This window comes from Oncorhynchus keta, chromosome 14 (assembly GCF_023373465.1).
Source record: "Oncorhynchus keta strain PuntledgeMale-10-30-2019 chromosome 14, Oket_V2, whole genome shotgun sequence".
NCBI classification, from domain to species: domain Eukaryota; kingdom Metazoa; phylum Chordata; class Actinopteri; order Salmoniformes; family Salmonidae; genus Oncorhynchus; species Oncorhynchus keta.
Window position 1 is genome coordinate 59483906 of NC_068434.1, and position 26207 is coordinate 59510112.

At 45.0% G+C, this 26207-nt stretch overlaps 1 protein-coding gene across 2 annotated transcripts in view; it reads left to right on the forward strand.

Annotated features, from left to right (window-relative positions):
* Nucleotides 1-24765, forward strand: part of LOC118394133 (docking protein 4) — a 50196-nt gene extending 25431 nt beyond the window's left edge. For both annotated transcript variants that reach the window (XM_052462049.1, XM_052462050.1), the window contains exons 2-9: nucleotides 5574-5878; nucleotides 15785-15892; nucleotides 16511-16625; nucleotides 16741-16860; nucleotides 20574-20763; nucleotides 21357-21495; nucleotides 21723-21837; nucleotides 22036-24765. In XM_052462049.1, the coding sequence (XP_052318009.1) occupies nucleotides 5813-5878; nucleotides 15785-15892; nucleotides 16511-16625; nucleotides 16741-16860; nucleotides 20574-20763; nucleotides 21357-21495; nucleotides 21723-21837; nucleotides 22036-22178 (996 nt within the window). In that variant the 5' untranslated portion in view covers nucleotides 5574-5812 and the 3' untranslated portion in view covers nucleotides 22179-24765. The remainder of the gene's footprint in view (nucleotides 1-5573; nucleotides 5879-15784; nucleotides 15893-16510; nucleotides 16626-16740; nucleotides 16861-20573; nucleotides 20764-21356; nucleotides 21496-21722; nucleotides 21838-22035) is intronic.
* The last annotated feature ends 1442 nt before the right edge of the window (nucleotides 24766-26207 follow it).

Here is a 26207-nt window from a genome sequence, read left to right on the forward strand (position 1 = left end):
TATGATCCCCAATCAGAGACAACGATAGACAGCTGCCTCTGATTGGGAACCATACCAGGCCAACATAGAAATACACAAAATAGAGTACCCACCTTAGTCACACCCTGACCTAGCCAAAATAGAGAATAAAAACGCTCTCTAATTCAGGGCGTGACACACCTTGGTTTTTCAAAGATGACAATATTGGGGGAAAAAACGATCTAGTAAAACAACATTCACAGATCAGTCACGGTAGATTTTGCGTGAGTGACGTGTGCAAGTATTCCGTTGACAACTGACTTCTGATATGATATGCCCCTTTAAATGACTCGGTGATAGTGAATGAGATATGAGATCAAGCTCACAGACACGGTTCCCTATTGGTATTCCGAGCATGGCATATCTCTGTTCTCTCTGTCAGGGAGCTGTACAAAAGGCGCAGACCGGCCTTTTGGGGATACACGTTTAGGTTCCCATGGTTACAGTGGATGTACCATCATCACCATTTTTTTAACCATCTGAAATGTGCTTATTTTCCACAGTTACATTCTCCTTCTTAATTTGTACACATTGTCCTTTATAGTCATGTGTATACACTGGAACTCCAGGTTCCTCCCTAAATTTGTGGCTGAGAGGAGCTGATGGGCTTTAAGAAGAGGTTTAGCAGCCAGCTGTGTGATCTAACGTGTCCTCTAAAGAAAGTAGAGAACAGACGACACCCGAAAGGCCCTCCTCAAAGCCGCTTGTTATCAAGTCGCTCTGTTCCCAGAGACAGGCCTGTCTGCAGCCTCTTGTCTCAACCTACACTTCCAGCCGGAACAGGTGTTCCTGCCTCGCCTTCGTTAAGGCACTGTTACCCCCGCCGTCTCACCTCACGTCCTTCTTTAACAAGCTGTTTGTTCCTCGTTCGCTGGGAGAGGAGCGAAGTGGGATTCACTAATCTCTGAATTCATTATCTGCCTATTACCATCCCCGGCACCTGGGTCCCGACAAACACTCCTGTGTTCCCCTCTATCATAAACACACATTATGAAGTAGTGACTGACGATACTGTCTGTCTGTCTGTAGTTCCTAGAATCCCACTCCCGGCTCTGTGCCGGCCTAGTGGCGATGCGCCGTCGTGTAAAACAAGCAGAGTACAATGGAGTGGTTTCCTGTGCTGACACAAGGCGTGATAAGGCTTTGTTTCTGTCGGTACAATGTGTTCTCCACACACTGAACGTATATTAATACTAATGTGTTGCTCAGTGATACATCACCCGCGGGCCGTTTACTGTCCGTCTCAGGAGGGGGAAAAGCTGCCGATGTGTATTGATCGTGGGGGGAAAAAAAGGTAAATCAGCACATCTCAATGATTATGGGGTGGAGAGGGGGTAGAGGGGGAACGGGGCCCTGGTGTTTCACTGTAGAGGCTAGCACAGGAGCAGTCAGTGCAGGATCAGAATCAATGGCATGTCCTTTTTTTTTGACGTTGGGTTTTGACAAGCTGATCCTCCATTGTGTGCACCCTTGCACTCTTTATTGATCTTCCTCACACACCAGCCCACCTCTGGCTGCAGACAACAATCCCTGTTCTCCAGGTGATTCACCACTGACCATGGATGTTGAATAGATCTGTAATACAGCATGTGTAATGTGTGAGATTCCTCAATCACCTCCATGCGTACTCTATTGAAGCTCTGTTTAACTAAGCATCACCCTGGGAGTTATTTTATCTCACCGGGGTGCACATTTGTCTCATTTGAATAGCTTTCATGGGATTTAATCGCTTTCCAATTGTGCTCCAAGATATAATGGCACATCAAGTGTGTCTCAAGCACTCCCACTATGCTGACATTGAGCCAATCCCATCCACATAAGGATCCTCTGCTCAGGCGACATATATTCTTGTTCCCAGCCGTGTGTCTTTGCCAGGTACTACTTTCTTAGAATGATGTTAGGAGCTTGGCAAGCTAGGTTACCCACCACGGTGACACCAGCAGTCCCAGAGGGCAACAGTGGAGCCAGCTGCAGCTGTTTTGCTCTATATGTTGTGTGTCTGTGTGTCTGTGTGTCTGTGTGTCTGTCTGTCTGTGTGTCTGTCTGTGTGTCTGTCTGTGTGTCTGTCTGTGTGTCTGTCTGTCTGTCTGTGTGTCTGTCTGTCTGTCTGTCTGTCTGTCTGTCTGTCTGTCTGTCTGTCTGTCTGTCTGTCTGTCTGTCTGTCTGTCTGTCTGTCTGTCTGTCTGTCTGTCTGTCTGTCTGTCTGTAAGGTGTGTGTGTATATGTGTTAGCCCCCTCCCCAGTATGTGTGAGCCACTTCTCTAAAACAACAGTGCTGTGAGCGATTAGCCTGGCTCTGTCCTGGTTAATGAGGTCCTTGTTAAAGTTTAATGTCTCTGTTCCACCATTGTCAGGGAGATTTAGCGGCAGTTCCTCAGGGAGAAGATGCACCACACTGATTTCTGCCCCCGAGCGAGCAGAATAGTGATGCATGGGTGGACTTATAACCCGTAGTCCCTGCGGTTATATCCGCTGGGCGGGTGTGTTTAGGATCATTAAATATTGTGTGGATGAAGGGAGGGTGTGTGGCGGGCCGGCCGGTTGAATCAAGACAAAACAATACTTTAAAATCCATATATAATTATTGTATGAGTTCTATCTATAAGCTACATTGATTTATATCTATAGGCTACATTGATTTATATCTATAGGCGACATTGATTTATATCTATAGGCGACATTGATTTATATCTATAGGCGACATTGATTTATATCTATAGGCTACATTGATTTATATCTATAGGCTACATTGATTTATATCTATAGGCTACATTGATTTATATCTATAAGCTACATTGATTTATATCTATAGGCTACATTGATTTATATCTATAGGCGACATTGATTTATATCTATAGGCTACATTGATTTATATCTATAGGCTACATTGATTTATATCTATAGGCTACATTGATTTATATCTATAGGCTACATTGATTTATATCTATAGGCGACATTGATTTATATCTATAGGCTACATTGATTTATATCTATAGGCTACATTGATTTATATCTATAGGCTACATTGAGGTTTTCCTTTCATTATTTTAGGCGATCTGGAGTTAGTACATAACACGGAACCCAAACCGGCTGCGCACGTGCGCCATCGAGCGCTATCGTGCATACATTTATTTTGTCCCCCTACACCAAACGCGATCACGACACGCAGGTCAAATTATCAAAACAAACTCTGAACCGATGACATTAATTTAGCGACAGGTCGAAAAGCATTAAACATGTATGGCAAAGTAGCTAGTTAGCTTGCACTTGCTAGCTAATTTGTCCTATTTAGCTAGCTTGCTGTTGCTAGCTAATTTGCCCTGGTATATAAACATTGAGTTGTTATTTTACCTGAAATGCACAAGGTCCTCTACTCTGCCAATGAATCCACACATAAAACGGACATCCGAATCGTTTCTAGTCATCTCTCCTCCTTTCAGGCTTTTTCATCTTTGAACTTATATGGTGATTGGCATCTAAACTTTCATAGTATTACCACGACTTCCGGCAAAATCAGTTTGTCTTTCAATTACCCACGTGGGTATAACCAATGAGGAGATGGCACGTGGGTACCTGCTTCTATAAACCAATGAGGAGATGGGAGAGGCAGGACTTTCAGCGCGATCTGCGTCAGAAATAGAAAGGACTTCTATTTTAGCCCTTGGCAACGCAGATGCTCGTTGGCACGCGCAAGCAGTGTGGATGCAATAATTGAATAACATGGATTTCTACATTTATTTTGCGATGCTCGCACACGCGACGTGTCCTGGTCTGGTCAGCATGTAAGCGTAGGCTTCAGGATCTAACTGTACGCGCGCCAAGCAGCCTACACGGCAATCGCCAAAAGCTTTTGGGAACGGGCAGAAAAAGTTAAAAGTCGATCCACAGAGGCAAAAAAGGACAATGTCTGAGTTTTAATTCAATAGTTGAAAATGAAGAGAAGGGAGGGCCAGAAAAGTAAATGTTTGGGAAAGATTTGTTGAAGTGGTAAAAGAGGATGATAGCAGTGTTATGTGTGGTGATTGTTGGGTGTTACACAAATTGGACAGTCACAAGATGGGGACGTCAAGGGAACTGTAGCCTGCTGTTCTGATGGGTTAAATGAAAACTGTCTGGACACTGACTGTAGGTCTATAACCTTTCACAGCCTTAATATTAAGAATTTATTGTAGTAAAATGATACACCGAATGTAGGCTAAATTACTATTTGGGAACATGAGTGGAGAAATATGATTTCTTTATTTCATCATCTTGAGAGAATGTGCAATTAGATGCCATCTGTAGAGGTGCTGTCTTTATCAGCATCATAAAAGCTGATAGTATTTCAACCACATAAAATATGCATCCAAGCCGAAACATGTTGGTTTATTTTCACAGCTTCTATTTCCTTATAACCGGTCAAACTGATGTCATTTGGACATTTCTGCACAGAAAATCGTTCCTTTTTTTTTTTTGAGATGACAGAGAAATTTACCGACATCAACTAGATAGATCGGATTCATTCTATTGATTTATGACATTATGCTATAATGACAGAAGAGAAGCTGCATGTATTTCATTATAGACAGTTTGACTAAATAGCCTACCAAAATGTTTGAAATTATAAACAGAAACATAATCTAAATCAGGCAAATAAAATCCTATGCCCCCTGTCAAATTTTATTTTCACCCAATCTGATTAGCCTATAGCGCATATTCGATATTATCAAGTTAGGGTGGGGCACTGTATCACATATAGTCGGGTGGTTGCAGATGGGTTATTAGCAATTGCGGGTGGGTGCGGGTGAACAAACCGCTTACCCGTGCACCACTAGAGCAGAACACTGAGAATGGCATCATATGGTCTCAGGAGATACTCTCCCTGCCTGTCTGTCTCACTCTGCAATGCCTCCAATGGTGTTTGTGATGTGTCTGTGTGTGTACATGTGTGCATGCTTAAATTGCATCTCTACGAGTGAGTGTACAAGTGTGTGTTTAAATGTCTGAATAGGGGCATTGATGCCATTGGAACTACAGTCCCCCTCACCCCATCTCCCTCACTGTGGAGCTCTGCATATCACATGGCTGCTCTCAATACTGTGTCAAACAGGCTCCATGACGGATCATTTAACCAACCAACATTCTTTTGATTTGAGTTGTTATTGAAGTAGCTTTTGGGATTTGTCAGAAGAAGCATTAGAAACAATGACCAAGTCATAAAGTCTGCTTTGGTTTACAGCTGTCCGGCTGAACTTAAAATGAGTTTCTCCTCGTTACTCTGTTTTCTTCCTTCTTGACTGGGAAGGCTGGTCTCCGGAAGAGCCTCTGTTTCCAAGCCCGATCTAATGGTAGTTCCAGTAGCTCCGAGACAGAGGCTGTGCTGTACACTATACATAATGATGTGTCACAGAAGCCATGCTACCTACTTGCCCTCAATAATGGTGTCTGCCAAAGCAATGAATAATGGAGGATAATGTTCTGTGTGTCTGCAAGCCACTACCATTCTCTCCTGCCACTTTAATGAATAATAGATCCCCTGTTTCTTCTCCTCTCTCTCTCCTTCTCTCCTTCTTTAGGGACTGCAACGAAAGGACGATGGGGGACAACGAGCTGCAATAGAGGAGTGAGCGCAGTCTGAGGGCAACAGGATCTGAAAAGGAAGATTTGGCTGATATAGAGGAGGGAGAAGGTAACCCCAGGACTTAAGAGGGAAAGAGGAGGGGAGGGAGGGGGGTTAGGTGCAGGGCTGGACTGGAGGACAGAAGGACTGGATGCTAGCCTCAATAGGCCCCAGCAGGTCCCAGCTCCCACAGAGATGGCCTCCAACTTCAACGACATCGTCAAGCAGGGATACGTCCGCATGCGCAGCAGGAAACTGGGGGTGAGTGGAGCCTCAAACTGGACTGGGGGTCTTTTGGGAGTCTCTGGTCTTTGTGAGGGGGTTGTGTGTGTGTGTGTGTGTGTGTGTGTGTGTGTGTGTGTGTGTGTGTGTGTGTGTGTGTGTGTGTGTGTGTGTGTGTGTGTGTGTGTGTGTGTGTGTGTGTGTGTGTGTGTGCGCTCGTGTGATTGTCTACTTGTTTATGCTTTTTCCATGTCTGCCCAAGGGAAAGATAAAGATCATTTTTGAAACAAAACAGAAGATGATACAGAACAACTCTTTGTATCTCACGAAAGAGAAATGGGAAACGTTTTTTGGGTTGATGTATTCATACATCTTCTCTTCACCTCTGCTTCAAGCCATGAATATGAACATGCAGTATGGTAATGAAGTATGGTAATGCTTATGAGTCAGAACGGAATGACGCACATCTGGTTGTTGGAATTAGTCTTTTGGGGATGAGTCAGATGAATTATATGTCAATGAACACAAATGAAATGTTTTAATGATACACTTATGAATATTAGTCAGTATGGCACAGACTGCCTGATTTACATTTGACATTTTAGCCTCCAGTATCTCCAGTCATCATAATCGACTGCCAAGCACTATTTATCTGCTTTAGTTGTATTGATTCTCCTTGAAACTGTAGAGGATGTTCAGTGCTTTCAATAATGACATTTGTTTTATTTATTCAGGTAAAATTCTCCTTAAATGGCTCGTTTTGGTTTCCCTCATTTCGCGGTATTGTTTTGCCTGTATTGGCGTGAGGCCAGACTGACGAGTGTCCTCACGCTGATGTCAAGTCCAGGCGTTATCAGAAGAAGACTGACACGTTGTGTGTCTGTGAAATAATGAACTGGCTTCAACCTGTTCTGTGAGAAAATGCCTGGTAAAAGAAGGGTTAGATTTGTATGACAGGGCTGTTCTCTGTGTGGTCCTCTCATGGCCTTCTTCGTTTTCCCCATAGAACCATTTTTAGCAGGTAGACCCCAGACAAGGTTCTACTTAGAACCTTTTAGTTGTGAAAGGGTTCACTTGGAACCAAAAAGAGTATTAGGCTAGTAGTTTGTGCAGTAGTAGTTTAATCCTGTGGTTGTGTTGCTGTGCTCAGGGGTAAAGACACAGGCTTAGTGTCAGTGTGATGTGGCAGTCCTCTGTGATGCACAGACTCAGTTACAGACACGGGAGCTCTAAGGACAGATTAACCATGTCTGTATCTCTCTACCTACCCAGAGGAGACAGTGGATTTACAGCTGTGCACCCCCTCTAGGCTGGATTTGATATGCCACACACACACACACACACACACACACACACACACACACACACACACACACACACACACACACACACACACACACACACACACACACACACACACACACACACACACACACACACACACACACACACACACACACACACACACACACACACACACACACACACACACACACACACACACACACACACACACACACACACACACACACAACACAGACACACTGGTTTCTCTCTCAGCTGGTATTTGGCCCAGTATCTCTTATTGTGTTGTGCATACGTGTTGATAATGGGACTATCCTTCCCCCTAACCATATATCCTGTCCTACCACCTCTTCCACCCACATAATCCCTTCTTCAGTATACCCCAGCCCTGCTAACCCTGTACAATGAACCTCATGTGTCCCTCCAGCACTTTCTATCTCTGTCTCATGGCATGAAGTCTCATCTCTTCTGTGGCTGTAATTATTACAGGAGGCAGGGTCTTGGGTTTCTGACCTGAGGAGAGCACCCCCACAGTAGTTCGGCTTCTCACTCTCTCTATGTCCTCCCCACCTCGTTTTCTCTCTCCTCCGTTCCTCTGTGGTGGAGTCGCTAGGAAGTGTGCACTCAGCAGGATTGTGGTTACCGTGGTAGCGTGGGGGTTGTGACACATAGCTCCCCAGGGGAAGGCAAGCAGTGGATTACCTGAGTTTGGTTTTACACCCTCCTCTCTCTGTTCACTCTCTCTCTCTCGCTGTCTCTCTGTCCACTCTCTCTCTGTCTCTCTGTCTTTCTGTCTCTCTGACTCTCTGTCCACTCTCTCTCTGTCTCTCTGTCTTTCTGTCTCTGTCTCTCTGTCCACTCTCTCTCTGTCTCTCTGTCTTTCTGTCTCTGTCTCTCTGTCCACTCTCTCTGTCTCTCTGTCTTTCTGTCTCTGTCTTTCTGTCTTTCTCGGTCTGTCTCTCGCTGTGTCTCTCTCTCTCTCTCTGTCTTTCTGTCTCTGTCTTTCTCGGTCTGTCTCTTGCTGTCTCTCTCTCTCTCTCTCTCTCTGTCTTTCTGTCTTTCTCGGTCTGTCTCTTGCTGTCTCTCTGTTCACTCTCTCTCTCTGTCTCTCTGTCTTTCTGTGTATGTCTCTCTGTCCACTCTCTCTCTGTCTCTGTCTTTCTCGGTCTGTCTCTTGCTGTCTCTCTCTCTCTCTCTCTGTCTCTCTGTCTTTCTGTGTATGTCTCTCTGTCCACTCTCTCTCTGTCTCTCTCTCTCTCGGTCTGTCTCTTGCTGTCTCTCTCTCTCTCTCTCTGTCTCTCTGTCTTTCTGTGTATGTCTCTCTGTCCACTCTCTCTCTGTCTCTGTCTTTCTCGGTCTGTCTCTTGCTGTCTCTCTCTCTCTCTCTCTGTCTCTCTGTCTTTCTGTGTATGTCTCTCTGTCCACTCTCTCTCTGTCTCTGTCTTTCTCGGTCTGTCTCTTGCTGTCTCTCTCTCTCTCTCTCTGTCTCTCTGTCTTTCTGTGTATGTCTCTCTGTCCACTCTCTCTCTGTCTCTCTCTCTCTCGGTCTGTCTCTTGCTGTCTCTCTCTCTCTCTCTCTGTCTCTCTCTCTCTCGGTCTGTCTCTTGCTGTCTCTCTCTCTCTTTCTCTGTCTCTCTCTCGGTCTGTCTCTTGCTGTCTCTCTCTCTGTCTCTGTCTGTCTCTGTCTGTCTCTGTCTGTCTCTTGCTGTCTCTCTCTCTCTCTCTGTCTCTGTCTGTCTCTGTCTGTCTCTTGCTGTCTCTCTCTCTCTCTCTGTCTCTGTCTGTCTCGGTCTGTCTCTTGCTGTCTCTCTCTGTCTTTCTGTCTCTGTCTGTCTCGGTCTGTCTCTTGCTGTCTCTCTCTCTCTCTCTCTGTCTTTCTGTCTCTGTCTTTCTGTCTCTCTCTGTCTCTGTCTCTGTCTTTCTGTCTCTGTCTGTCTCGGTCTGTCTCTTGCTGTCTCTCTCTCTCTCTCTCTGGAATCTTGTCACTGCATGTTTTTTCATGCCTTATTTTCTCCTTCATTTCCACCTTTATCTCTTATTTTCTTTATTTTTTTACCCATCATCATCTCCCCCTGTTTTCTTCTCCATCTTGCTGCATCTCCTTGCAGTGAGCACACAAAGTGAAATCAGAGGCCTTCACTCTGTCATTGTTTTAAGTAGACCCCCCAGCTGCTCTGTATTAGGACTGCGCGGAATAACAACACAATGTCATAAACTCCCGCTTATGTGGCGCTAATGCTATTTACAGCCGTATTCCCGCTTCTCCTCCAGTTCTGCTATGTAACGTGTGAGTCCGCATTAGCAGTTGAAACAAAGCCTGTGTTCGTTAGCTGTTTTAACGCCAGCTTCAGTGGACAGCCGCCCAACAACTCCGACTCCTGATTTCTGAAGACTATGGTCCAGTTGGTGCTCTGGCTTTCATCTCTGAAACAATTCCCTGATATTGTTGTTGTAGTTTATATTTTATTAAGTCCTTGTCACATCCTGACCTTAGTTCCTTTTTTATGTCTCTGTTTTAGTTTGGTCAGGGCGTGAGTTGGGGTGGGCATTCTATGTTGTGTATTCTAGGTTTTGTATTTCTGTGTCTGACTTGGTATGGTTCCCAATCAGAGGCAGCTGTTCGTTGTCTCTGATTGAGAACCATACTAAGGCAGCCTGTTTTCCCACAATGGGTTGTGGGTAGTTGTTTTCTGTGTTTTACCATACAGAACTATTTCTCTTTTCATTTATTTCTCTTGTTCTTTTTGTATTCAGTGTTCGAAGTGAAGAAACTTTCAAAGTTCTTGACATTTTCCACATTGACTGACCTTCAGGTCTTAAAATAATGATGGACTGTTGTTTCTCTTTGGTTATTTGAGCTGTTCTTGCCATAATATGGACATGGTCTTTTACCAAATAGGGCTATATTCTGTATATCCCCTACCTTGTCACAACACAAGGAAATACATTCCACAAATGAACTTTTAAGAAGGCACACCTGTTAATTGAAATGCATTCCAGGTGACTACCTCATGAAGCTGGTTGAGAGAATGCCAAGAGTGTGCAAAGCTGTCATCAAGGCAAAGGGTGGCTACTTTGAAGAATCTCAAATATAAAATATATTTTGATTTGGTTAACACGTTTTTGGTTACTACACACTACATGTGTAATTTCATAGTTTTGATGTCTTCACTATTATTCTACAATGTAGAAAATAGTAAAAAATAAGAAAACCTTTGAAAGAGTAGGTATGTCCAAACTTTTGACTGGTACTGTCTACACACACGCACACGCACGCACGCACGTACGCACGCACGCACGCACGCACGCACGCACGCACGCACGCACGCACGCACGCACACACACACACACACACACACACACACACACACACACACACACACACACACACACACACACACACACACACACACACACACACACACACACACACACCTAAAAAAGCAAACGTGCACGAATTCGCACATACTCCAGTCGAAACACTATGTATAAACACAAAATGCTGTCCACTTCTCTTATCACATACGAGCACACTCTGTCTGCACAGGCCGGAACAAGCACTCAAACACACTATCTTTTTTCCCCCCTGTCAAATGTGTATCCAGACAGTCACCTTCCTCTCCTGCCAAAACCCTGCCAGTCTACTGCCACTCTGGCCTTGTAAGGCTGGACAGCTGGCCTCGCCATCTCTGTCTCTCCTCTATAGCCTATCAGAGCTGTTCCGGACCGCTGCTCTTCTTTGCTCTGTCCTCCCCCTCCTCTCTCCTTCCCCCCTTATCCCCTCTTCCTCCTACCCTCCAGCTCTCACTTTCCCTCTCTCCCCAGAAGACCCTTGACTCCTCCAGTCCTCTGGTTAGGCTAATTAACTCTCTCTCTTTTCCCCTCATCTCCTCACTCTCCCTTTCTGCCTCGCCCTCCTGCTGCTTTTCAGTTATATCGCAGCAGTCCAATCATACTAATAAGAGGCTGCTTAGCATTCCGCTTCTGTTAGCTCTCGTTCCCTATCGGTAGCGCTGTACTAGCTGGCTTCTCCTCGCCTCCTCTAGCCTCGGTGGAGGAACAGCCCTAATTGCTTCGCAGCCATCCCATTTGACTGTGCCCTGTTTTTTTGATGAGCAGGAACATCAGGGAGGACGGTTGATCAGGGAGGATGGAAAAGGTCTGAGGAGATGTGGTTTAGATAAACACAATGTCAGCCAGGACGAGTTAAATGTTTAATCCCACCTGAAAGAGAGAGGGCTGATTTGAACGGACTGACTCTGACTCACTCAGACTGGACAGAACCTTCTGGAATAACAGCTCGGTATCTTTGTCCTGATCTCTCCTTGTTTTTTGACCTACCGCCGTGTGTCTAGTCTAGGAATGTCAGTATGATCATGTGACTTTCCATTGTATAACCGACGGTATGATGTGTAGATTGCCTCTAGCTAGATGTTACACTGACACACGACGGATCTGTGGTTTTGTTTCCTCGTGTAACTGTCAGCGGTTGTGGAAAATTGCCAGCGAAAAACCTCAGAGCGTTGTTTTCTCAAGTTCAGTCAATTCTAACGGAGTTAGGTCAAACTAAGGTCAAACTACTGTTTTTATGAGAGGGAGAATGGAACTGAAAATAATAACAAGAGTCAGAAATCAAATGGTTCAACTTTGAGAATCAAGCAGACTCCCTTCACCTCACAATCCCCCTGCCTCTCTGAGCCCGTTCCCACAGCTATAGTGACAGATCTCTCTCTTTTGTCTCTCTCCTCTGTTCCTGCCTCTCTGAGCCCGTTCCCACAGCTATAGTGACAGATCTCTCTCTTTTGTCTCTCTCCTCTGTTCCTGCCTCTCTGAGCCCGTTCCCACAGCTATAGTGACAGATCTCTCTCTTCTGTCTCTCTCCTCTATTCCTGTCTCTCTCCTTCTTCATCCCCTGTTCTTATTTCTCTATCTGAGCCAGCCCCCCTGAGGAGCCAGTCATTGTGAGCTTCCAATGGGATCAGCTTAGAAAGATTAGATGCTGACTCATGTTTCCCCTTCAGATTTCTAGGTGAATTTAAGTGAATTGGTTTTGAATAAGCTGGTGCCAATCATTCCCATTCATTTTCTTTTCAGACTTGCACATTTCTCATCTTCTGAACCACACAGCCTGTGTTTGTGTTTGTGTGTGTTGTCCTGTTTGTGTTGTCCTGATTTTGTGTGTTGTCCTGTTTGTGTTGTCCTGTGTGTGTTTGTGTTGTCTGTGTTTGTGTTGTCCTGTGTGTGTGTTTGTTTTGTTCTGTTTGTGTTTGTGTTGTCTAGTGTGTGTTTGTGTTGTCCTGTTTGTGTTGTCCTGTGTGTTGTATAATAAGCTGGATATAAGCGTGGTGTCAACCTGTTAGCGTTATTGGGCTCGCGAGTGGCGCAGCGAACTAAGGCACTGCATCTCAGTGCAAGAGGCGTCACTACAGTCCTTGGTTTGAATCCAGGCTGTATCACATCCAGACGTGATTGGGAGTCCCATAGGGCGGCGCACAATTGGCCCAGCGTCGTCTGGATTTGACCGGGCTAGGCAGTCATTGTAAATACAAATTTGTTCTTAAATGACTTGCCTAGTTGAATAAAGGTTACATTTATTTTTTATTTCAAATTAGCCGGTTAATCCTGGGACCAGGCTGGGGTGGGGCTCGTCCCAACTGGGCTGCTGTGACAGGCAGGATCTCCTGGGAGCTAAGGGGATTAATGTAGGCTAACTGCCTCTGGCCCCTTCTGGGGCAGTCGGGAGCCAGGGATGGGGAGGAAAACCAGGGCGGAGACAATTAGACTGAGGAAGGCAATCTGAGTGCAGTAGCAGAAGGTATGTACAGGGAAGATACATTAGTGGGTCTGTGTGTAATGTATTTGCACACTACACTGTATGTGGATCTTTGTGTTCCCGTCAGTGTGTCCAAAGAAGAGCTCCGATATCAATCTCTGAAAGGGTTCTTAAAGGGTGTAATGGTTACGATATTGATCATTGATAACCCTCATGAATGCCGAGCCCACTCTCGGTAAGTGTGTGACTTGACTTTTCACATTCTCTTATCGGCACACTGGGGAGATCAATAGTTCCTTACTCATGCAAGGTTCTCTCTCTCTCTCTCTCTCTCTCTCTCTCTCTCTCTCTCTCTCTCTCTCTCTCTCTCTCTCTCTCTCTCTCTCTCTCTCTCTCTCTCTCTCTCTCTCTCTCTCACTCACACTCACCTCACTCACTCACTCACTCACTCACTCACTCACTCACTCACTCACTCACTCACTCACTCACTCACTCACTCACTCACTCACTCACTCACTCACTCACTCACTCACTCACTCACTCACTCACTCACTCACTCACTCACTCACTCACTCACTCACTCACTCACTCACTCACTCACTCACTCACTCACTCACTCACTCACTCACTCACTCACTCACTCACTCACTCACTCACTCACTCACTCACTCACGCCTCCCAGCCTGTTTACAGGGGATTAGCTCCACCTCAGGGGAGAGAGCCATGCAAACAAGGAATCCATGTCTACCTGTCTGGAATATCAATGGCAACCTACAAAATACTGCCCTTTCGCTGTTCAGAAATGGCATGGGAGAAGGGACATTTGGAATAGAATGGGAGACCATCTCCACACATCTCATTGTTAAAGGCACCTTTGCTTTCAACAGATAAAGGCTGGGACAAAAGGTCTCTCTCTCTCTCTCTTTCTTTGTCTGTCTTGCTGTCCGTGGTGGCCAGAGTAATTCTCCCTGTAGGGGTGCTTGTCAGGATCTGTGCTTTTTGACTTGGCTGGGTCAGTCTGTTTTGTAAAATGCATTAGGTCTGGGTCGACAGGGCAGGGAGCATCGCTCCTCTCGTCTGGGGGACAAAGACCCTTGAAATTGTTGACAGCAGAGGTGGATCATGTGGCAGGCCTGTGATCTTGGGTTTGCTGTGTTCAGGTGGTGGTGGTTGTGTGTCCAGATGGGCTTTTCCTGCCTCTGAACACACAGTATGATCAGAGAGACATTGATTTTTGATTGCTTCAATGTATATTTTTTTGAAGAAAGGTAGGCTAATACATGACTATTCAGTTCAGTTCTGAACGATGTGACGTCCATCACTTCCTCGTATTTAATGAACCAATGAACCTCATACCAAGGTATTGCAGCAGAATTCACAGCTCCCACTCCTCTCTCTCTCTCTCTCTCTCTCCCTCTTTCCCTGTCTACCATATCCTCTGTTTCTCTCTCCCTTTCTTTTTTCATCTCTATGTTGCTGCTCCTCCACCCACTAGCTTAATTACCAGGTTTCACAGTCAGTTTGCCTGGCAAGGCCTGATTGCTCTGAGCACTGGAGCTGAGGGCGGAGAGGAAGGGGGCGAGGGGGAGAACGGAGGGGGACACGATAGTAGACTGCAAGCTTGCCAACACGCACGCGCACACGGCTCCAATGACGAACGGAGCCCATTTGGTTTGGAAAAGCATTGTGGAGAATCAGGAGCTTGGTGGCAGATACATGGAGGTAAATCTCCATTGAACAGCTTGATATCGCTGAGACACAATGGACTGGTGAGCACCTGCTCTCACCTCGCCGTCAGCTGTCCCACTGAAGGTAGCGCTTTCATCCCGCTGACGCCAGGATCAGACAGGCAAGCAGCGATAGAGCTTCCGCTCTCCTCAAGGTGTAAACTCTTTGCACCAATTAAAAAAGGAAAACGACACATCAGAGCAACGTTTTTTTCCTTTCACCATGTCTCCATTTGAGCACGCTCACATTATGGTGTGACTTTGTTGATGGCACTCTTGTTTAATGTCTCAAAAAATACAATTGCATATTTAATTGGTCTTGTTATCTCTGTCACGGTGACACCGGTGTTTTGTCGGTGAACAGTAGTGAGACATTGTCACTCAGTTTGGGGTCTTTGTATTCATTACAACTGAGTCAGTGCACTAAGGGATTTCACTGGCTCTGTGGCCCCTAGCTAATAAACAGGGGTGTGATAAAGGGTTAGGGAAAGAGGAATGTGGGGATTGGTTTAGGGATGGCTGGCCCTGTACTGTACAGGTCCTGGGGTTGCCCTGGCAACAGGAGGACAGTGGAACATCAATAAAATAAAGGCCCTGCCTTTTATAACAGAGATAAGGGGGATAAATGTCGCTAAAGCAATAGCGCTCATATTGATGTGTGTCTGTGTCTGTGTCTGTGTCTGTGTGTGCGTGTGTGCGTGTGTGCGTGTGTGCGTGTGTGCGTGCGTGCGTGCGTGCGTGCGTGCGTGCGTGCGCGATGGATTTCTCATTATTCCGCCAGGAGAGTTTGTGTCTTTGTCTGCCTCTTAACTCAATATCATATGCATAATAGAATTGTCTTGTATGAACAATGTTAGACTCAATGACACGGACCCGGTGTGCTCCTTCTCATGTTCTACCTGTCTCTCTTGTTCTCTTGTGTCTCTCTTTCACATTGCTAATCACTAAATGCTATTTGATTTTTCTTAGAACGCTTCCTGGTTCATTGATCAGGTAAAGCAGAGGCAACCATTGTGTGCCTGCTCTTGATAGCAAAAGATTGTAAATCGTTAGGCTTGAATGGGGTGGATATGTTAACATTGGCTTTGCTGTCAGGTGGCTGGTTGCAGTATGTTAACTGACTGTTTTTTGTGTGTTGAGATTTACCGTCGCTGCTGGCTGGTGTTTAAGAAGTCGTCCAGTAAAGGACCACGCAGACTGGAGAAGTACACTGATGAGAAGTCCGCTTACATCAGAGTCTGTCCTAAGGTACCCCCCCCCCCCACCACCCCAGAGAGTGCTGCATGATAAGTCACGTTTCAATTGGCAAATGTCAGTTTGAAGTATGATGTCTGTGTGTGACGCGTATGGTATTACTGTGAGTGGGTGATATATCTGTGTGTGTGTGTGCGTGTTCGTGTGTGTGTGTGTGTGGGGGGGCATTTGAAAGTCAGTCATTCAGTCAGTCTGTTCTTTGAGCCCCCCGTTCAGCTGTGGGGAGCAAACGTGCATATCTGGAGGGATCCACACACACACACACACACACACACACACACACACACACACACACACACACACACACACACACACACACACACACACAAAAGGCTGAAGGAAATGAGAGTGACACAGACGTTGCTCACATCAAAGCCAGCCTCCCAATCCCAGACAGATTCCAGGCCTCCCTGAAGTGTCTGAGCATGGGGTGCCCTCCTCCAAAACACCCCGGCCCCCACTACACCTGGCTACAACACTCCCTCTTTCTCTCCTCTCTTTCTGAAAACTGAATCTGACCAACCGGTGGCAGTACAGTATTTTGACAGCTTTTTAAAAATCCTTTCAACCTCTCTGTGTTTGCCTGAACTCTTGACCTCTCCTGTTGCCTAGGTGACAGAGATCAGCAATGTGAAGAATGTCACAAGGCTCCCAAGGGACACCAAGCGCCAGGCGGTAGCCATCGTCTTTACCGATGACACCTCACGCACGTTCACCTGTGAATCAGGTACTCCACACCACACCTACTGTATTGTAATGTATGTTTTCTCACAGTGTACAATTCTCTCTAAAGTTTCCTGTTTTATGACGTCTCTCTTTACATCCCATTGGTCTAAACTCAGAGCTAGAAGCAGAGGAGTGGTTCAAAACTCTGTCAATCGAATGCCTGGGGACCCGCCTCAATGACATCAGTCTAGGAGAGCCGGACTTGCTGGCAGCAGGTGTTCAGTGTGAACATACAGGTGAGTGTCTTGACTCACGAGCACCATGACACAGTCCTGCTCGACTTTGCTCTATGGCTATGTTTGCATGCATTATTACTTATTACTCATCCTCAAAACAAGTTAGCTAGGTTTCCATCCAACTGGTGTCAGAATTTCATGCGAATATAAAAAAATATGAATAAAAACAACACAGCCATTTTCCCACCAGAGATGTTTACATCAAATGGACTTGTTGCGGATAAGAATCAGTGTGTGGTGACGTAGTGCACATTAAAATGACTGTTGAGGTACATTTCCCATGTATCCCCCCACAAAAAAAAGTTCAACGCATTTTCAACTACGCTAATAGTTTTGCCACAAAACAAATGAGCGTTATAGGCTATAGCAAATGTGCCCACTCTGGTCTTGGCACTTGCTCTCCCGTTGCTCATAAAGGTGTTTCCACTGCCATCTCTCGCATAATTCATTTTACAGACACAAGAAGATTCCACCTCGTCTAGCGTATTTTGCTTTGTCGACACTTGGGAAGTTGAAATTTTCCATCAGGCCTGTCGTGCCATTTCTTTTAATCGGACATGTACTTTACTCACATTAAAAGATTGGATAGAAATGTGGTTATTGAAAAAAGTCAAATTAAATGTATTTTCCATGTACTGTAGATTCCACATCACAATACATTGAGAAATTACATTGAAACGACATTGATTCAAACAGTTTGTGCCCAGTGGAATGGTTTACGGACACTCGACTCTTCAACCAAATGGATTTTCCATTCTCCGTATGGATCGAACGGCAGCTTCAGGTAAGAGTAGGGGGAGGTGTATGCTTCCTCATCAACAACTCCTGGTGTACCGAAGTTGAAAACATGTAGAGCTTCTGTTCACCTGACCTGGAGTTTCTGATGCTAAAATCCAACCCCACTAAATGCCAAGGGAATTCACGCATGTTATTATCACAGCTGTGTGCATACCGCCGCAAGCAAACACCAAGGCGGCACTCAGCAAACTGTACATGAACATTAGCCAGCAAGAATCCTCACACCCGGAAGCAGTCTTTATTGTCATGGGTAATTTGAACCAAGATAGTTTAAAACGTATTCTTCCAAAATAAAGTATTACCAACATGTTTCCTGTCCCACGAGAGGAAACAACGTGCTGAACCATGCACTGTATATACAAACATCCGTGATGCCATCCCTCACCCCCACTTTGGCCAATCCAAAAGTATGTGGACACCTGCTCGTCAAACATCTCATTCCAAAATCATGGGCATTAATAAGTTGGTCCCACCTTTGGTGCTACAACAGCCTCCACTCTTCTGGGAAGGCTTTCCACTAGATGTTGGAACCTTGCTGCGAGGACTTGTTTCCATTCAGCCAAAAGGGCATTAGTGAGGTCGGGCACTGATGTTGGGCGATTAGGACTGGCTCGCAGTCTGCGTTCCAATTCATCCCAAAGGTGTTCGATCGGGTTGAGGTCAGGGCTCTGTGCAGGCCAATCAAGTTCATCCGTACCGATCTCGACAAACCATTTCTGTATGGACCTCACTTTGTGCACGTGGACATTGCCATGCTGAATCAGGAAAGGGCCTTCCCCAAATGGTTGCCACAAAGTTGGAAGCACAAAAATCGTCTAGAATGTCATTGTATGCTGTAGCGTTAGGATTTCCTGCCATTGGAACTAAGGGATCTTACCTGAACCATAAAAAACAGCCCCAGTCAGTTATTCCTCCTCCAACAAAGTTTACAGTTGGCACTATGCATTGGGGCATCAAGTGTTCTCCTAGTCACAATAAAAATCCAGAAATACCCCAACCAAAAACTCTGAATGAACAGAAATATCCATACCATGCTGAGAACCCATACTGCAACATCCAGGACAATTATTCAAAACAGTGCCTGAGGAAAGCCCGCATCATCATCAGGTAGCTTAGCGGTTAGACCTGAGCCGACAAGGGGAAAAAAATCGGTCGATGTGCTCTTGAGAAAGGCTCTTAACCCTGATTTCTCCAGGGCCACCGTTCTACTATGGCTGACCCTGTAAAACAACACATTTCACTGCACCTATCCGGTGGACGTGACAATAAAAAAAAAGTATTTATATACAGTGTCTTCGGAAAGTATTCAGACCCTTGACTTTTCCCACATTTTGTTACGTTAGTCTTATTCTAAAATGTATTAAATTGTTTTTCCCCTCATCAATCTACACACAATAACCCATAATGACAAAGAAAAAACAGGTTTGTAGAAATGTTTGCTAATTATTATTATTTTTTAAACAGAATAGATAATTTACATAAGTATTCAGACCCTTTACTCAGTACTTTGTTGAAGCACCTTTGGCAGCAATTACAGCCTCGAGTGTTCTTGGATATGACGCTACAAGCTTGGCACACCTGTATTTGGGCAGCTTCTCCCATTCTTCTCTACAGATCCTCTCAAGCTCTGTCAGGTTGGATGGGGAGCGTCGCTGCACAGATATTTTCATGTCTCTCCAGAGATGTTCGATCGGGTTCAAGTCCGGGCTCTGGCTGGGCTACTCAAGGACATTCAGAGACTTGTCCCGAAGCCACTCCTACAATGTCTTGGCTGTGTGCTTAGGGTCATTGTCCTGTTGGAAGCACCTCTGGAGCAGGTTTTCATCAAGGATCTCTCTGTACTTTGCTCCATTCATCTTTGCCTTGATCCTGACTAGTCTCCCAGTTCCTGCCGCTGAAAAACACCCCCACAACATGATGCTGCCACCACAATGCTTCACCGTAGGGATGGTGCCAGGTTTCCTCCAGACATGACACTTGGCATTCAAGCCAAAGAGTTTAATCTTGGTTTCATAAGACCAGAGAATCTTGTTTCTTGTAGTCTGAGATTCTTTGGGTGCCTTTTAGCAAACTCCAAGCGGGCTGTCATGTGAGTTTTACTGAGGAGTCGCTTCTGTCTGGCCCTCTTCCATAAAGTCCTGATTGGTGGAGTGCTGCAGAGATGATTGGTCTTCCTGAATGTTATCTCATCTCCACAGAGGAACTCTAGAGCTCCCTGACCAAGGCCCTTATTTTGCCTTAGGTATTTCTGTGTATAATTTTAAATACATTTGCAAGCATTTCTATAAACCTGTTTTCGATTCGTCATTACGGGGTATTGTGCGTAGATTGCTGATTATAATCTTTTTACAAATTCATTTTAGAATAAGGCTGTAAAGTTAACAAAATGTGGAAAAAGTCAAGGGCTCTTATTGAAGGCACTACTTATCGAAGGCACTGTATACTGTTTATATATCCACGAGCTGTTCACTCCTTTACCGTTGGAGCGTGGGGTCTGATACCAACAGGCTCAGAGACAGTTTTAACTACAAGCCACCAGACTGCTGCACACTTAAACTAGACTGACCACCTGCACTGACTTTCCGCACCTTAACACACACACACTCACACACTCACTCACTCACTCACTCACTCACTCACTCACTCACTCACTCACTCACTCACTCACTCACTCACTCACTCACTCACTCACTCACTCACTCACTCACTCATTCACTCACACACACACATTCTTGCTACACAGACAATACAGCTGCTGCTACCAGTCTCTTATTATTTTTGCTAAATGGATCATCACTTCAACTCTCTGTGATGCTTTGTGGATACGGGTCCTGGCTTTCTACAAGTCACTTTATAATGTGTGGTATGTCATGCTGAACTAAGACTAGTAATATCCCTTCCTGTCTCCCTGACAGAGCGTTTCAATGTGTTCCTACTGCCCTGTCCTAACCTGGACATCTATGGGGAGTGTATGATGCAGATCACCCATGAGAATATCTACCTGTGGGACATCCACAACCCTCGCACCAAACTGGTCACCTGGCCTCTCTGCTCCCTGCGCCGCTACGGACGAGATGCCACGCGCTTCACCTTCGAGGCTGGACGGTGAGGGAGACACTCACTGAGGGAGGGAGGGGTATGGAGAGTGAGGGATGGGGAGAAGAATGCAAAAGCTGCAGGAAAGCAGGACTGTGTAACCAGTTGTCTGTGCCTAGCCCATACATCGCTTGATGAAAAACACATACAGACCACACACACTCATGCTCGCACGTACGTGCACAAAACACACACACACACAGAGAAAGACAGGAGCCCTGTCCGGCAGAGCCTCATAAAGAGATTGATTGAATAGATTAGAGGAAAATCAATGGTGAGCGAGGCGTTCTTATCTCCTCCTGTGCTTTGATAAACTTGAAAAGAAAGAATTCGGTCCACTTGCAGGGTGCCCCCCAAAGGACAAAGATAAGAGTGATGCACTGTAAGTAGGGAGAACGTAGTCCCACACTGCCACCTAGTGATGTTTAGGATGCAGTATTATTGGCTGCTATTTGCTTGAGAAGAATTTGTGGTGAATAGTGTGCCTGCAAAAGGACTGTTTGCAAAAAACACAGCTATATAAGATGATTTGTTGATATGACCTATTATGGCCTGTATACACATGCATGTTGTACTGAGTAGTGTGTGTTGGTGTGTTCCAGGATGTGTGACAGTGGCGAAGGCCTGTACACATTCCAGACGCGGGAGGGAGAACAGATCTACCAGAGAGTCCACTCCTCCACCCTGGCCATCGCTGAGCAGCACAAGAGAGTTCTGATGGAGATGGAGAAGAACAGCAGAGTAGGGAACAGTTATACACACACACACACACACACACACACACACACACACACACACACACACACACACACACACACACACACACACACACACACACACACACAGTATTCTCCCTGGTGGTTATATAATACTGCCTAATACAATATGTGATACTATATAATACTGTGTAATACAATATGTGATACTATATCATACTGTGTTTTGATACATTTTTTTCTCTCTGTCAGTTGTCTAAAGGTTCTGAGGCGGGCTCCTACCCCTGTACCCCCACAGCCATCCTGCCCCGCAGTGCCTTCTGGCACCATATCACTGGCACCCAGGGGGGCATGGACCCAGCCCATGGTAATCCACAGCCTAGACTACAATCTCAACCACACAGCACTGGGGCTAGAGTGGGAACATTGGTCTGAATATGGAAAGTGTAAACGTTTGAACATGGGGTCTGGAGTTTAACGAAACATACAGAAGCTTATAGAGTAGGCTGCACCTGTAGACATGACTTTTTCTCGTCTGTCTCTTGTGTCCTGTCCTGTCCTGTAGGTGACATGTTTGGTGGTTCTCAGACTGGCGCTGATGCAGACCTGCTCTCCACCCGGCTGTCCTCAGAGCCACGCCACGCTACCATGCCCCTGGCACACAGCCGACACTCCCCCGTCCGCTACCCCACCTACCCCAGCCAGTGATCCCAGGGGTGCATTGCAGACCCCTAGCCTCCTCCACTCTATACACCGCACTCCTCCAATTCTCCTTTCTCTGCAGTGCTTACCTCAACTCCACGCCCCCTCATCTACCCTCCAGCCAATCAGGTTGGGTTGTGGAAAGTGGGCTCTAAGATGGGGTCATAAGACCTCTCCTAAAGCTGGGAGCTCTGTGAAGCAGGACGTGACAGCGCCTCTGGTCTTCTCTTCTTCTTCCAAAGGCTGGTTACCTGAAAGAACTTCAACTCCCAGAATCCCTCACAGTGTGGGCAAAGTGCATTGTGCGAGCCAGCAGTGGCTTGTTGCCTCTTAGTGAGCTGACATTGTGGCATGGTGCATCTCTCTTTGCTCTGCTGTGGGTGTGGAGGAGGAACAGGAGGAGGATGGGTGTGAGCTGTAAGGATGTGATTTAGTCTCCTCTCTAACCCCTGTGAAATCTTATTTTCTGATGGGATTCAGTCAGCTCTCCATCACCTCAACCCCCTTCGCGACAGACCTCTTCATGTACCTCATGCCAGCTCTTAGCAAAGTTCAATGTTAGGGGCTCAGGACGTCCCCGTACAGCTCTTATTGGGGGCAGAACAGTAGGACCCCTTCCTACCATCCCTGCTCTCCAGCATGATAAGGATTGTGGCACTCGCTCCAACCCATAACTTCAATCTGACAGCCACATATGTAAGACAACAGTTTCTTCCCAAGAACTGGCCTTGGCTTCCTTCTTCAACTGTGTGTGGGTGGAAGAGGGACTGTCCCTGGACTACCATCCAAACAAACAACTGGTCTAATTCCACAGAGAAACAAATCTTTCATCTTTCTTTCTTAAAAAAAAAAACTTGTAGCAGACTTAACAACCTGACTCTGACTTTACCTTGTATACTGTTCTGTCTGGTAAAGAAAATAGACAGATTTTTCTGGGAGGATAGAGGGAGGCAGTGATGAGAGGGAGGGAGAGCCATATGCCTCTGAAGTCATGACTTCGTTTGTTGTTTTCTCCTGGTTTCCTGCCATTGGGTTGTGAAGACATCCAAGGCTGTTCATAATATGGTAATGGTCCCCTGTCCCCTGTGTGTGTGTGTGTGTGTGTGTGTGTGTGTGTGTGTGTGTGTGTGTGTGTGTGTGTGTGTGTGTGTGTGTGTGTGTGTGTGTGTGTGTGTGTGTGTGTGTGTGTGTGTGTGTGTGTGTGTGTGTGTGTGTGTGTGTGTGTGTGTGTATACTGCATGAATGGGATACACAGTTACTGTCATTTGGCCACTTTAAAACCAATGTTACGAGATCATTTAGACATGGTAAATAATAAGCTAGATTTAAAACAATATATAGACGTCACAAAGATGTAGCCACTCCCTCAAACCTCATCATTATTGTGGAGGTCCTTGGTATGAGGGAGACACCACGGACTGTGTCATAGTGTGGCTCCTCATTGAGTTTCCTGTCAGGCACAAGAGTATAATGAACTAGTGAAGTTGTGATAACCATTGTTAATGTCCTGTGTTTGTAGCTTCACAGACTTTCTGGTGTGTGGGAGTGGTTTATCGCCTGACCAAAATGGTTCTTGACATGTTTGCACTTGTTTTTTTCCCCTTCTTTTTTGTTTATGTGTTTTTGATAAATCAGGAGCCATTGCTCTTAATTTGGGTCATGTGAGGGATAAGCACAGATCTAAGGCGGGTCCAATAAGTTACCTGCCTCAGAGACCCTCACATGGAGTCCTTTCATTTTAGGGGTGTAGCCTAGATACTGCTAGTGGGTTAGTTAGTAGATGACTGTTGCACAAAGAGAGAAACACATGTTTTTATAGCTGGAAGTATAAAACCTGCCCTCTACACAGTTCTTACATAAGATTGGGTTTATAACTAATAATGCTAATTATTTCAACCCGTCTCAACATTAGCAGATTTGATTGACGATGAAGTAAGACTTTCCAAATGTGTATTCATTTGTGACACTTGGATATGACCCAACTAATACCACCATGTAGTTAGAGATTGGACTAATATGATATATATATATATATATATATATATATATATACAATATTTCACCACTGTTAAAGTTATTATATGTGAAGCTTATAAAATGAGGTAATTTTCTAATCTCCTTGACTAGGTGTAATGTTATTTATTTGAGTTGGCCAGAGTGGGACAGTCTGATGTTTAAGGCTACTTGTTAAATGCTGGAATCCAATAAAACACACATTTACAGCTTATTTATCTCATGTTAACATAAAGGGCTAAGCTTTTTGTTGAACATAGTCTTTACCCTATGTATTTGTGTTTGTGTACATACATGAGTTGTTGCTGCCCCTTTGGGCTCTTGAAAATACAGCTATTTATTTCACATCGTTTGGTCTTTAGATGTTTGTGTTTGTGAGAGAGAGTGTGCGGTGTATGGCTGAATGTTCTGTGACAGGGATTGTCTGGGGGACGTTTCTTTGAAATGCATGCACTCCACACATTTTTATACTGCGTAACGATGGTAAGATTGAAATGTTGTTCGTCCAGATATGTGGGTGAAGATTTTTTTTACAGACGTTTACTTGGCACAAGGAAATAAAGAACAACGATTCACCTGATCATGGGGTCATCGAAGTGATTTACTTCATTGGATGAAAGAGAGATGTTACCATGGGGATGATGTATGGAGGGGAAGGATTGATACAAGTCTTCTGGAATGGGAGGAGTCTTCATACTCCCTCCATGGGTCCGAAACTACCACGTTTCATTCCATTTCGTCCGCTTTACCTCCTCTCCTTGAAACTATTTTGCCTTAGACTTCACGTTTCCGTCGCTGCTCTTGCTCTTGGTTCTCTTTTTTATCGTCGCTGTCTGGTGAAAACCTCATCTCCAAAACAGAACCGTTTCAGGACATTGAAAAGATTAGAACATTTTCCCACGAACAAACATACAATTATGAAACTCCCAAAAGCTATTTCGAATAGGATTTATTGGTCGCAGAGTCATGAAAGGTTCAGAGTACATTGAGGGGAGTTAGTGCTTTAAATAAATGTACAAAAATTAAACATTTGGCAAAATGTTTTGTTTGGTTTTCATCAGACAAGCGAGCGACATTACGGAAACTGCTTGGATATTTTTCATAACAATTCTATCGGCCAAATCCCTCCTGGATAAGAATTGCAATAGGACTGGATATCTCATGATGGATTGAACATCTGTGGTGGTGAAAATGTTGTTTTATTACAATGTATGTAATAATTTCACAGGCATTTTGGATCACTCCTTAGCTTTGTGGTTGATACTGGGTTGTTTCCACAGAACGTACATGTTACTCAACATCAACACCAGTACTTATTTGCATAGCAGGCACACAAATGCAAACTTTACCTCACATGTCACATACAATTCACTTGCACGTTTGTATATTTAACAATACTTTAACTACATTTTACAACTGCTAATGGACTAGATTGTGGGCCAAGCCACCTGTCGACAAAATATTCAATTTCACCAGGATGTTTGAAAAATAGAAAACATATTTTGCTATCTTTGTTTGCCAGTTGTCAAGCATAGTCTTGTTAGGTTCAGGAACCTATTTCTGCTGGTGAGGAATGGCTTGGACAAGCTGATCTACCCAAATTTCAACCTCCAAACATGTTCCTCCTCCATGTTAATCATACATCTGCTAAATGTGCGTTCAGAAAGTTTGATAAGAGTTTAATTCGTCAAAAGCATTTTTACAGAGGCAAAGATGTTTGTGTTCTGTAGGAAAATGGTTTATTTCAGACATTCGCCACAAATGATTGGTTTATGTTCATTGTACTATTCCTGGTATCTGTTTAGGTTAGTTGGCACGTCATGGAGGACCTCTCAAACCAACCTCCTCTCCTCTCCAAAAAGAAAGGAGGACCAAGTCACTCTTCATATAATAACTAAATTGAAATACTCCTCTCTGCCAGGGTTTCTCCCAGCTAGAGCTGTGTTACTTTTCTCTGAGAGCACAGAGAAAACAACACTTTAACCTTCTCATCAATCTGGAAGTTACAGCCCCACACATTCA